The following is a 14,043-nucleotide window of genomic DNA, read 5'->3' as shown; positions in this document are numbered from 1 at the left end:
ATCATTTTTCATCTCCGCGTGTTTTTATTCCACTTTGTATTTACTGTGCTCACTCCTTCTAGAAGAATCGCCTCTGGCAACATAACCCAACATGACATAATCTACACCTGAGCTAATATTTGCTACCCTGCATGGTGCTGACTGGTGCAGTTACCTTAGGTCAGTCATCATTAGAAAAACAGTTGCAACCCATGCTATTTCATTGGGTTATCTGCGTTTTGCATGCTAAACTTTTATTTTCTAGAGTTATTCTTGTCTATATCAAGTATTCTTCTTTCAGTGTTTCCTCTGTTTCGTTGTCACAAATATATCCCCTTTGGGAAGCTTGAATATGTATGGAGTGAGATATAAGTCACACAGTGTTAGCCATCGAAAAGTTGGATGCCAAGAGCTGGACTCGCTGGAGGGTGGTTGAGTTGGCCTTTCATGGAATAGGTTGTACCACCTTATGGGCTGGTCCTTCCCTCTCTGTTGGTGATACAGGGAGAAGGACTGAGCTTTGAGATGTGAATCCTTTGTGTTGAATACTGTGGGTTTAGTTTATTACCTCATTATCTTGTATGTTGTTATTGTTGTTACTGCTGCTTTCATATAATTACTGCTAAGGGGGGTTGTCCGTTGTTGTGGTTCCTCATGCAACACTAGCTTCACCTTGCAGGAGAGCGCTGGATCAAAGGGTTATAATTTGAAAACTGTTAGAAAAGGCTGAGGGAATGAGTTGGTGTGGGTAGAAAAAAATCACTCATTTTTTTTCTTTCTCTTTTAGCTTGTCCTCTAGGTGCTCGCTGCTGCAGGATGAATTAGGAGGGCAAAGACTCTTCCTCTGAACCATGGAGACAAGGGCGTCTTTCATCGCCACCATGCAAGAGACCCAGCATCTGTCCCCAGAGAAAGGTCAGAGCCCGGCCAATGGTGACATGGAGCAGTTTGATTCAGGTGAGCTCTCTATCACTGCCGTGGGTGGTCTTCACTGGTACAGCCCTCCAACTGGTCACTGGTAGGGGTGGGATCATCCGTGTTACCAGAGGAGCGTTGGGAATGGTTGTACAGCTTGACGGCCTTTTTTGGGTCTTATGCATTAGACTGTCCCTTGGTTGATGAGTTGGGAAATTTGAGCTTTTCTTCTTCTGGATATCTTCTACATCTATTCAAAATTTAACTAAAAAGCAATGGAAACCCTCTCCCAGAACATTCCTCTGGAATTTTTTTGAGTGCTTCATGTGAGAGGGCTTCACAAACACTAGTCCAGCCAACTGAGAGCTGGTCGCATGTTGTCCTTCTGCTCGTGGGTTTGACTGGATGCTCTGTAACGCTCTGGGGTGGGCACTTAGAGGTGAAGATTCACTGCACTAAATTTGGCCATCATCATGGTAGATACAGAAAAATAAATGCTAGCTTTTGGTGATTTCTTCTGGAATTAGGCACTTTAACTTGTCATGTTTAGCCTTAACATGGGGAGACTGTGTCTTACGGTGAAGTTGCACATTAGGGCTAGATCCATTTTACCTCCTTTGTGATGCCAGAATGGGAGACCTCTCTTTATACCATCTCTTCTCTTGCACCACCTCTGCTACCCATCACACCCTGGGCTGAGTCAGTCAACTCTCTAACCCAGCAGAAAGCTAATCCAGAAAACAAAGGTCAATAATTTCTGCTGGCTTTGTGAGTTGAACTGGCTGGAGGAAGAGGAGTGACCAAGAGCACCGTGTTGTTAATTGGGCTCAGCTATAACTTGTAACTTCATCCTTGCTCTATGTTTGCGTGGGAGAGCTCAACTCATGAATTTGTGGAGAGCAACACTGAGCTATCAGTCAATCTGTGCAAAAGGGTTTGGTTTTGCATTATAGTACTTGTGTTTGTGCTCAGATACTTGAATGCTGTTCCAGAACTCACAATTCTGTAAGAGCTATTCTTGACAAAAAGGTCCAGAGTTGTAAATGGCAGATTAAATTCTGTGCTTGCAGGTGGACCTCCTGAAGGGGTGCCTTGAGTCTACTTCCATGGAAATAGGTGCCCTCAGCAGTGGTGAATCACTGATTCATCACTCCTCAAACACAACTGTAGCATTGTTGGGGTGACAGCTTTAAAACTCTTAATACTTTGCCTTCAGTGTATTTTGCATCTTTTGTCTTCAGTGATATTCTTTGTGCTCTATTGGTCAGTGCTGTGCTGAAGTCCTTCGAAAAGCTATGGTTTTAATTTAATTTTTACTGTTTTTTCCTCAGCACCTCAGAAATTCGGCCACCCAGCCTTGGGTTTCTTTACTTCTTGTAGTGACTCGGTGATTTTCCTGTCTCCCTGCACACCACCCATTGGAAAGCTGTGGCTGGTCTTTGAATCACTGCTGTGTTCACTAATGAGTTGGGGGACTGGGGCAGAGACTCACAGCAATGGGATCCCATGCCTGTTAAACTATAAAGTACTTAAAAGGGGCCTATAAGAAAGATGGGGACAGACGTTTTAGCAGGACCTGTTACGACAGGACAAGGGGTGATGGTTTTAAACTAGAAGAGGGGAGATCCAGGCTAGAAAGGAGGAAGAAATTTTTTACATTGAGGATGGTGAAGCACTGTCCCAGGTTGGCCAGAGAGGTGGTGGATGAACCATCCCTGGAGACATCCCAGGCCAGGCTGGACGGGGCTCTGAGCAACCTGATCTGGTGAAGATGTCCCTGCTCATGGCAGGGATGGCACTGGGTGAGCTGTGAAGGTCCCTTCCAACCCACACTATTGTATGACTCTATGACAAGCTGTGGTTCTTGAGGTGACCGTGGGCTTTTTAGAGTGAGGATGAGCTGTCTTGCACAGCCCCTTGTGCAATGCAGCCATCTTCTGCAAATTTTACCATGGAAATAATAAACAGAAGTGGGATACTTGACCTGCAGGTTCTCAGTGATCACCTGGGCAGCTCTTAACAATCAACTGCATTATGCTTGTGCAATTGAGATGGAAATGCGGGTGGGTTTCAAGATGTCAGCAAAGGTAGGGAAAAATGACAGGGATGTCCTGTAAGTAATGCAGACTACCTGTATTGCAGTGAAGATGTGCTTGAAACGTGGGGTGGTCCATTTCTGCTTACTATGATGCTTATAGGTTCAACTGGGCTCTTGAGCTCTGCGTGTTAGTTGGGACACAGGCGGAAACTTTCCTGTGTTGTGGGGTTGTTAGCCCAGCCAAAATTTTGGGGTTTTTTCCATTCTATTTACAGGAGTTCTGATTGTTTCAAATGGCTTCAAATGGAAATCGGACATGCTCATGGAAGAGATATGGAGTGTACTAACTGCTTAGAAACCATGTTTGTCTCAAGGGAACCCCTGAACCAGAAATAGTTAGGTGATAGGAACTTACCTGGTGGGAATCACAGGTGGTTGCCCTCATCTAGTCAATATTTCTAGACAGGAGGAGGAAAAGCATACAGGAAAAGTGCACTGTCTCTGTGTGAAGGGGAGGATGTGCAGGTGTGGAGGGGTTGTGATGAGAAACCTAGATTCATCCTACCTAAAGAAAGCAGGACACTCTTGTGTTACCTTTTATAAGAACATAAATATTACCCTGGATTCTCCGATAGACATGAAAGAGCCTTCCTTCTATGGTGTGACTCATAGAGATGACCACTGAGGGTCACACAGAATCACAGAATGTCAGGGATTGGAAGGGACCTCGAAAGATCATCTAGTCCAATCCCCCCATGGAGCAGGAACACACAGATGAGGTTACACAGGAAGGTGTCCAGGTGGATTGGAATGTCTCCAGAGAAGGAGACTCCACAACCCCCCTGGGCAGCCTGTTCAGGCTCTGTTACCCTCACTGAGAAGAAGTTTCTTCTCAGGTTTAAGTGGAACCTCTTGTGTTCCAGTTTGAACCCATTGCCCCTTGTCCTACCATAGATTGTCATCTAGAGTTAAATATCTGAATCTGGAGCTGTAGTGTCTTAAAGCACCTTATAAAACCTGGTCATCTGATGGTGCCTGTATCACCAGTGAAGGAAAAGATGCAGCTGCAGGAAGCAGGTCATGCCATTTTAACCAAGGTACTGGGTCGCCTTTGGGTTGAGTTGCCATCTGGAGCTGCCTGTTTCTCCCCACTGAGGATGAAGAAAGCAAATCCTGGCTGGAGCAGAGGGGAACATCTCAATTCTTGTTGCTCATGTGATGCAAGACCCTCTCTTGATTCCTGTCCTCTAATTCAGACATTTCCAGAGTGGACACCTGCAGCCTGATCCTAGTCACCATTGATCCATTTATATCTATGGGAGAGAGCTAGGAGCCTCTAGGATGAGATTCAGTTGGTTCAACCATAGACATTGTTTTTGGAATGAGAGGAATTGGCCTGCGGTGCCTACATTTCTATGGATCTGGGTGACCCTCCCAAGGCCATGCCAGAGGTTTGTGTTTGAACAGAATCCACCCATAGGATTGCTTGGTGTGTCAACTGCTAAAGCATTACAGTTCTCTGTTCAGTCAAAAAGTCATCAATATATATGGCATTATAGGACAGCTGAGCAATTTCCACAAATATGTTCCCTTTCAGTGAGTCTGGGAAAAATCTGTGTTTCCAGAGCTACAGGGTTTAGGTATTTTATCCCCTTTATTTCCCATAGCCAAGTGTCCTGGGGGGCTGTTAACAGCTAAAACAGTTGCAATTTTATAGTGTCGATGCACAAGCACTTTAAAGCCATTGAGAGGCTCACAGTTAATGACTTGTTGATTTTATTTGCCATCCTGGGTTTGTTTATACATCACCATATTGCAGGCTGGCCAGCCTTGACTCTTTCATTAAGAAAGAGCACTGGGCCTAAGTGCCAATAAGTGGAAAGGGAGCTGATAAGTAAAACACACCTAACGCCAAATTTGTCATCTCACAGGGTGCTCAGTGAAATTTTGGCACCTGGGGTTTTGCAGCTCTCCAGCGGAGCCAGGGCTTTTCTCTTGGAGATGTGACTTGAGGAGCAGCAAACAGATCAGCTTTGTGATAACCAGTTCTCAAGTGGACACAACCTTTGTTGTCGTATATTAAGAGAGACTTTGCATTTCTCTATCTGCATTTTAAACGGGGAATCTCCAGGCAGTTGAGAGAGATCATCAAGAGGTGTCATCCTCACCAGTAGGGCTTTTTTGATGGATGAGGAGATTTGTGTACAGCCCCATTGCATGCATGGATGGGGTTGGTTCCCTTGGGCTGGTATCCCTGGGCCGTGCTGACTCTGCTCTGGATGCCAGATTTCTAGAAATCAACAAAGTCCATGAAAAACATTTTGGAAACTTACAGTCCCTTCAAAATCCTTTGTGATAAAACGAAGCAAAATAAAACACTGATACCATGATAAATGAGCGCTCTGACACGATTTTTACAGACCTTGTAAAAGTAATTTCCTGATCAAGTCTGCAGATAAAACACAGTAAAGGAGTCAGACTTGTGATGTGTCAGGGACAAAGGAACTGAAGGGAAGGCTGCAACTCTCCTGCCTCTGCCTTCTGGGGTCTTAAGGCCTCTCTGTTTGGGTTTAGAAAGGAGAGATCTGGGTGATATTTTTTTTTAAACAGGTGCTGGTTTGAGTTTTGCTGGGCTGCCTGTGGATCAACCTGCTGGTGGGGCTGTGGGAACAGTGGGGCCAGTGAGTGTCTCCGTCAGCATGTGGCCAAGTAGGTCACGGGTAATAAGATTATGAAGAACAGGAGGACTTGTTGCATCCATAACTAGCATCTGTAATGCTAACTTAATTAATGTGCTGTTATAGAATCACAGAATCGTTTTGGTTGGAAAAGACGCTCAAGATCATCGAGTTAACTCAACACTGACACTAAACCATGTCCCTAAGAACCTCATCGCATCTTTTAAAACCCTCCAGGGACGGTGACTCCACCACTGCCCTGGGCAGCCTGTTCCAATGCCTGAAAACCCTTTCCCGTAAGAAATTTTTCCTAATATCCAATGTAAACCTCCCCTGCCACAACATGAGGCTGTTTCCTCTCATCCTATCATTTGTTACTTAGGAGAAGAGACCAACCCCCTCCATGCTCCAAGCTCCTTTCAGGCAGTTCAGAGATCAGAAGGTCTCCCCTCAGCTCCTGTTCTCCAGCTGAACCCCCCAGGTCCCTCAGCCGCTCCCATCACACTTGTGCTCCAGCCCCTCACCAGCTCCGTTCCCTTCTCTCAACTCACTCCAGCACCTCAAGGCCTTTCTTGTGAGGGGCCCAAAACTGACCCCAGGATTTGAGGTTTGGCCTCCCCAGTGCCCAGTATAGAACATTTCTCCCTGGAAAGGCTGGAGGTTGTATTCTTAACTGCCCAAATTCTCTGCTTCTGCTGATCTGTGGAATGACTGTTTCCCATAAGACTACTGAGGAAGGCTGGAGAAAAGGAGACAACTTGCCTGGACTCACCCAGCCAGGTTAAAGCTGAAATCAGGAGTAAAAACTCAAAATATACAGAGAGCAGTGTGGTCTGAGGGAAATACTTCATGCCCTGAAATGGAAGTATCTGAGCAGAAGAGGGCCCAGGGCTGACATGGAAATGTCCTGTCCATGTCAGATGTCCCAAGGTGAAGATGTCCTTGAGGTTGTTGAGCAGCCTATCCCAAAACCACAAGCACAGATGGATGCAGAAGCAAGGTGCAACCAGGCAGAGGGGATGCACTTTTAGCTTTTCATGTCAGGTGCTTCTGACTTTTAGTGGGACGAGGATTGGTTGTGCTCAGGCTAAAAAGTTACTTAAGCATTGGAGTAATTTTAAACCTGGGATGGATAGCCATGTCTGCTCATCTAATCACAGCCTAACATACTTTATTTTTGAGTTACAGCCTTTGAAATCTCTGGACCTGGCCCTTCTCTGAAACATCAGCTCCACGGGGTTGCAGACATTAAGGCTGAAAAATTTCCCTCATCTTCTAAGTTGCTTGTGTGGATGATACAGAGGAGTGAAACTCTTAGCAATTTTTGCACTAAGCTCCTACCTTGTGGTTAAGCTGTGGCTTATCTTCAGTCAAGAATGAACAAACCCCTCGTTGTGGGTCAAATATCTCAAGTAGAGCCAGCCTTTGTGCCTGGAGGTTTTTGCAGCGATTGCAAGAAACAAAGCAAAGCCCATCCCTTATTCTACATTGAATTTGTCTATTTTCAGGTCGTAATCATAGGGCTGGGTTATTTCTTGTCTTGCTGAGTTAAAAAGTCATCTGGTAGCCACTGTATCACAGGAGTAAATGTTGATTTACACCTTCATATTTGAGCAGGTTATTTGAGTTTAATGCAAGGAACCATGAACAGTGTTGACAGCTCCATGTTCCACTTTGAACTTCCAGACAGATCTTTACCCTCCACCAGCTCTGTCTCAAAAACCCTCTTCTTCTCCACTTTTTTGCCCTCACCTACATGTGTCTGACCCTATAGGCAGCAAACAAAACCAATGTCTTCCCCTTTTAATGATGAAAGATTCCCATTGCACAACATAATTTTCTGATCCTGAAAACCGGAGACCTGTAGCAATAATTGCAATAAATTAACCCTGCCTTTTTCTTCATAAAATTGTCTGGGGAGCTTTCTTAATTCAGTTTGTCATGAGTCACTTTAATTACATCATGCCCACGCTGATAAATGTTTGGGCAGGTAAGGGTCTTGCAGAGTTTGCCTGATAAATGCTTATTGCAAAGAGCTCATTGCTAGACTGTAAATATTTTTGCTCTGGGGATGAAACTGGGTTTGCAAGATTACTTGGGAACAGAATGAAAACAATCAGATTTGGCTGATTTTCTGTAAGTAAAAGAAGATTTATTTTTAATTATTGCTGTGTGTGTTTCAGCGATGGTTTGAGGCCTCAGCTCCACTCAAGTCAGCATGGTTATAAAAAAAACCCAATGAAACTGAATAAAAGAAAGCATAGTAATGCCAAAAGTCCATCACTGTGGGGAAGGATTGTGTGAGGGAGTGTTGTACATGGGGTAGGTGGGATGCAGAGACCCAAATCTGAAATGGGGCAAGAACAAGTGCAGGGAGCAAGAAGGCAACAATGGTCTGGTGAGGGGTGCTGAGGGATTTGGGGGGAAAGCAGCAGTAGTCTTGGAGGAGGAGGGGTATGTGAGGACCTCAGCTGAGATTTCTAGATGGAGGCATGCTGAGGAAGGAGGGGAAGGGTGGCAGGATTGAAAATGGGGTTTCTCATCCCCCAGTGTTGGGGTTTTTGTTCTACACACTACTGAGCCAACAGAAGGAACTTCTAATATTACCACTAGGACACTGCGGTGATTTAACAGTGCTGGGTGACCCACTTTTGGGGCACGAGCGAGGCCTTGTGATAGTGCACAGGCAGCCACCTCCCTTGCAGCAAGACAGTCATCAAATGCAAAATAAAAGACCACAAGTGCCTGTTGCTGTGTGACGGGTTTGTTCCTCCACTGCCCTGAAAGCAGAGTCATTTCTGGTCTCAAAATATTGACTGTTAAAGTCCCAAAGCCTGCTGAAAACATAGTAAGAGTTGCTCAAAACAGATAAGCACGGATCTTTAAAACAAGCTGTCTGTTTTCCATTGTGTTGATGTTTATACTGGTTGCTATTCTCACCCTGAACTCTTTGACACAACTTTTGCCTTCTTTGGCTGTGTTTTAGGCTGCTTTTCTTTCTGTCTTTTTTTGTTTTTTTGGAATAGATGAGGGCTCCAGCTTTGAGGACGCAGACTTCAACTGGGATGAGTTCCTGGAGGAAACAGGAGCCAGCGCTGCTCCCCACACCTCCTTCAAACACGTACGTGCTTCGTCTGAGCCTTGTGGGCATTGCACACGTTCCCTCTTCTGGTTTTCAGGGGGTCCCTGTAGAACTGACATGGGGCCTCGTTGTTTTGGGGAGAAATCATCTCTCTGTGCATGCTGCACCCTGCTTAGGAATGACCCCTGATCTGGTGTTAGGTGAACTCTGTGTATTTGCATCATCTACAGTTGTAGCTCAGAGCACTGTCTATGCCACTGCCTTGTCCTCTGCCTTGGGTTCAAATTTTCCATTTTTGAGGGTTTCTGTTTCTCACCTTTTGCTTATAATGCACTCATGGTTTGTTTTTTTTTTTTCCTCTTCATCTGTTTTTTCTTCTCTATTCATTGCTGTCCATCCCAACCTGTAGAGATTCATCTCACAGAATGCCTTATTTGTCCAAAATTGTCCTCTTAATGCGTGATTTACTGACTAGCAGGGCCCATAGGAAGCCATCTCTCAGCCTCCAGCCTGAAAATCTTGTCTCAGGAGCATGAGAACCAAGTATTTGGGTGGGTGATACCCTTGCAGAATGAATGTGGTTCATATAGGCAGCCATGGTAGTGACAGCATGGTCTGTGGCTCTGGTCCATGTTAGCAAAAGTAGCATGCAAAGTGTCTGAAATCTTGACTGATGAAGATCAGAGCATCGCGTGAAGAAAGGACTCTGTCTCCAAGTAGAGTCCATCACAGTCAATGATACTGTTGTTTGGGACCAGCTTCTCCATCCACCACCAGCTGTTTAACCTCTTCTATTCAGCTACATGTGTGTGATGTCACATAGGACATGGGACAGAAATGTAGTTGATGTATGAGTTCTTTATCACAGTCAAGGGCGTGCACATGTGACCACATCAGTAGATTTTTCCAGGACATCTTTTGTCATTCAGCCACAAGACGGTGTTGTCAAGAGGTGTTGGGGCCTAATGGGGAGATGTGATGATGCCTGCATCTGTGTCAAGCCGTGACAAGTCATGCTGGTTCTCCGTCCTGAGCTGCAAGTTCCATGAGGATAGTGCTGCTCATCCTCCTACCTGCCCCATCAGATGTAGCAAGGAGCCTGTTCTGCTGATCAGCTGTGCCGGCGCTTCTCCCAGCTTCACTTGGCTGGTCTGCATGCTCCAGAGGATGTGGACATCTTTGTCATGAAGAGAGGAGTTTTAGCTGTGGATGCTCTGGGTTGCTCTACATAAAGCCTGTTTGCTGGCAGAGATGTCCTTTGGGAACAGTGTAGTTGTGCTGCAGTGAGAAAGCTTCCTGAAGAACCTGTTGCTACTTCAGGTCTTTATTTGCATGCCTGCTGTCAAGCCAATAAACTACCACTGTCTCCAGGTGATTTCTTGGCTTGTTTTGAAGGGGTGAGGAGCTGCAGTGATGAAAATTCTCTCTTCCATCTGCATCCAAAAAAATAATAAAATCCTTCATTCCCTATTTTGCTTCCATTTTAACAGCAGTGGAGTATTGCAGGATGAAGGACCATAATTCTCTATACCGGAGAATTACAGGGTAGTACTTATTGTAGAGTGTATCCTTGATCCAGCAGCTCTCTGCAGAGAACATCTTGTCCCAGATTTCTGCTCCAGGCCTGAACTGAAATACAAGTGAAAGTTTTGTGCTTCGTGAAGCCCTGAAGGATGCCTTTAGGTGTGTGGAGATGCCCACCTCATCCTGCTGATCCTGCTGACTGTGGTGTCTCACAGACCCTCAATCCTGGGACTACTGATGTGACACAACTTAGTGCTGGGAGCGGTCTTTGGTGACTGTGCTTTTTGATCCTCAAAAAACCCTGGGTTGGCCAGGAACCTGAAAGCCGTCGGAGAAGATAATGTTATCTGTCTGATTCCACTCTTCATGTGATTTTCAGTCACGAGTCCCTTGCCACTAGAATACCACTTTGATCCACTAGAATACCACTTTGATCTTTACTTACGGTGAGTGTGAGGAGAAAAACTACGAGTGAACATGTATCCTGGGTTATTTATGAGGACCTTAGCATCGCAAGGGCTAAGACCTTATCTTGTGACTAAGTAGTAAATGTCACAGATCTTCCATCTTAGACGATCTCCAAAGGTCTCTTCCAACCTCAAGTATTCTGTGGCTCCGGGCATTGATACTGATTGTGTCATGCCCTGGAGTGGGATGAGTGAGGGACTGCTGCTGACACACCAGAAGAGTGTTTTCTCTCGAACTTGGCAGCCCCAAGTCTGTGCAGTCCTCAGGTTGGCCAAATAGACCATATTGTATTAATCTTTGTGAGTAAAAGAGTGATTTTAACCTGCCATTTAAATGAGAAGTTAATCATAGAAAGGCTTAAACCAGGCTTTGCAATCTCTCTGGTTTCAGTAGGAGATAAGGTACTAAGAAGCCTGTAAGAACCCATCCTTAAGCATCTCATAGGAAGTACAGGCTAAGTTTTGGATGGTCTTCTGAAGACAAGCCTGGCAGCTGAACCAGTGGACTGGCATCCACCTCTTCTTCATCAACAGTGGCTAGAGACATGCCACTGGCCCTTGGAAGACACCAAATGATGTGCCCACAGCAGGCCCTAGTGTTTAGCAACAGTCTTTGCCATGTCCTAGAAGAGCATCACTGGCATCTCCAGTGTCCTGAGAAGGCAAGCTGCATGTGACCTGTCACTGGTGAGATAGACAGATGTGACATCTTCATGAGATAGCAAGACAGTGACTCCGACCATTTTGCTTCTTTCAGCGACGGATCATTATACTTTATTTACTGGGGTGCTCGAGGCTTGAGCTGCTGGGTACGGATTTAGTGTATATGCTCTCCTTGGTCTGCTTGGTACAGCGTTCAGCCTTTGGTGCTTGTCAGGCCTCAAGAGGTGCTTCACTGTTGTTATATGACTAATAATTGTGGTTGGGCTTAACTCCTAGAGGTACTTAGTACCTGCCTTTCTACCTTGCATGTGTCCTGTGATTTACATGATGGAGTTGTGCAGTGGGAAATGCAACTTCGCTTGAGTTATAGTGCCTTTTCCCAGGCATTAGTGAGATTTATGGTGCTAAGATGGGTACTAAACCTCTCTCAGATGTAGTGCAGCTGAGGTTACTGCTGCTGGAGGGCTTCTGTAGAGCATACAGGACCTTGCATGATAGAGTATATTCCAGTGAGGTAGGAATGGTCCTCTCCAGACAGATTGTGAAGGAGGTAGTTGGATTAAGGAGCACCGTCATGTCCTATCCTAGAGCTGCAATTAAGGGCAGCATTATCTTGCTCCTCTGGGGAGGTGTGGGGGGGTCTCCCTGCAAAGAAGGAAAGGTAACACCATGCCTGTCTCATTTTGTAAGGTTGAAATCAGCCTTCAAAGCAGTTTCCAACCAGGGATGAAATTAGAAGTGGCCAACAAGAGCAATCCAGACACATATTGGGTGGCTACGATCATTACAACGTGTGGACAGCTCTTACTGCTTCGTTACTGTGGCTATGGAGACGACCGGAGGGCAGATTTCTGGTGTGACGTGATGACAGCAGATCTTCACCCCGTTGGCTGGTGTACGCAGAATAACAAGGTCCTGATGCCTCCAGATGGTGAGTTGTGTGTGTTTTATTAAGGTCATGCTCTAGTGTTGGACTAGTGGTTCGTCTCCAGACTCCCAGTCGATCTGGAATGGGTGCTCCAGATCCTCAAGTGGTGTTGGATGGTGCAATCAGGGTCAGGTCCCCATGGGTGAATGGGTGATTCATTTTGCCAGTCAGCCTCTAGAAAAGATGTTTTTGCCCTAGTTGGTAACAACAGAAGGCGCTTCTATAGGAAGCTGTCTTAACAAGGAAGCGTACCGCTAAATTGTAAAGCTGTGATTTTCAGTTAGGGGAGAAAATTGTCCTATTCTTGTAGGAAGGAAGGATGAAATTCAGAGTGAGAACAAACTGAAATAAGCAAGATCAGCTTGGGTGTAACCAAACTCGGAAGCTGGCTGTGCACTCAAGTGTTTTGCCCTGAAAGTTTAAAACCTTCCATTGCCAGATTCTTGGAGCTTTTGACTCCGATTGTAGATACACGTGATTAAAGGCAAGAAAACTTGGTCATTATAGCTTAGGGCACATACTGATTATCAGCTTTTAGGTGCATAAAAGCTAAATGCAAGAGCGGTAGGTTACGGAGTTGCCCATGTGGAACAGGTTGTTAATACAATTTGATCGTCAATGTGTAAGAAAAATGTGTTGGGTTGTTTTCTTTTGTTTATTTCTGGGTTTATTTTCAGCTGTAAACAACAACAGAACAGCTGTGTATCCTTACCACTACGTAGCTCCAAGCAGAGCTATGATTGTCGCTCTTACTTATGTGCATTCCTGCCTTATATCCTATTTATTCTGAATGAAGGGAAGAAGAGATGAACATTTAGCCTCCAGCTTGTGTACGCATTTAAGAAAAGTCTCATTTAAGGATTTTGCTGCTGAAGTTATTCTTCTACTTTCTGTTACATGTGGCCATTGATAAACGTATATGTGCCAGTGTGTGCCATGTGTGATTTCTCCTGGTGCAGGTGTTGCCTTATTTCCCAGTGAACTGTAGACACAGTCTTTGAATCAGAACTGATATTCCTGCCCTGCATAAGCCAAACTCTGAGCTAAGCTTATCTTTTTGTTCTGGTCTGTGTATTTTGAATAAACAGGATTGTTTGCTTAAAATAAAAAAGTTGTCTTGAAGACAAATATGTCTAAGAAATCTGTTGCTTTAACACTAGTAAATCAAGCTGATGTGAGAGGGGTTAAGTATTTTATTTTATTGGTCTCTTAAACTACATTTTACTACATGGATTATAATCAATATTACCAGTAAGGTGTACAGTGCTGTAAATGAAGTCTCAAAATGCCAGGGTCAAGGGGTGAGAGATCTTATCAACCATTGTAATAGAAAATAATGATTGTCTTATAACCGGAGGCAAGTGCTTTTCATGGAAATGTTGGAATCTGCTCTTTAGGTTATGGCGACTTTGTCTGAATCGTCTTGCTTGAGTGACTGCAAATGTGCAGTGCATCGTACCTCCTTTTTTCTTTTGCTGAGTGATATAACTATACACCAGGGTGTTAAATTTGATCAACTGCCTTTTTTAAAAATTTAATTTAATATAATATTATTTTTGTTTGGTTTTGGTTTGTTTGGCTTTTTTCCCCACTCTCATGGTTTAAGTCCTTCTAAGGAGCCAAGGCTCACATCCTTCAATGAAAGCTGTTCATGCACTTGTAAAAGATCTGCGTGTTTAGGTTATATAACTAAATAACGTTCTGGTTTGGTTTTGACTGTTTTCTCTCTTCTTCAATGAGGAAATAATTCATTTTGAGGTGAACTGATT

At 44.7% G+C, this 14,043-nt stretch overlaps 1 protein-coding gene across 1 annotated transcript in view; it reads left to right on the top strand.

Moving 5' to 3' along the window:
- Window positions 1-830: 830 nt before the first annotated feature.
- SFMBT2 (Scm like with four mbt domains 2) overlaps window positions 831-14,043 on the top strand; it is a gene marked incomplete at both ends in the record, with an annotated part of 108,631 nt that continues 95,418 nt past the window's right edge. The window contains 3 exons of the mRNA XM_080349915.1: window positions 831-936; window positions 8,637-8,731; window positions 12,037-12,277. Of these exons, the coding sequence (XP_080206041.1) occupies window positions 831-936; window positions 8,637-8,731; window positions 12,037-12,277 (442 nt within the window). The remainder of the gene's footprint in view (window positions 937-8,636; window positions 8,732-12,036; window positions 12,278-14,043) is intronic.

This window comes from Nesoenas mayeri, assembly GCF_963082525.1.
Source record: "Nesoenas mayeri genome assembly, chromosome: 1".
Lineage (NCBI taxonomy): Eukaryota > Metazoa > Chordata > Aves > Columbiformes > Columbidae > Nesoenas > Nesoenas mayeri.
Note: the sequence above shows the minus strand (reverse complement) of the source record. Positions and strands in the feature narration are given on the sequence as shown.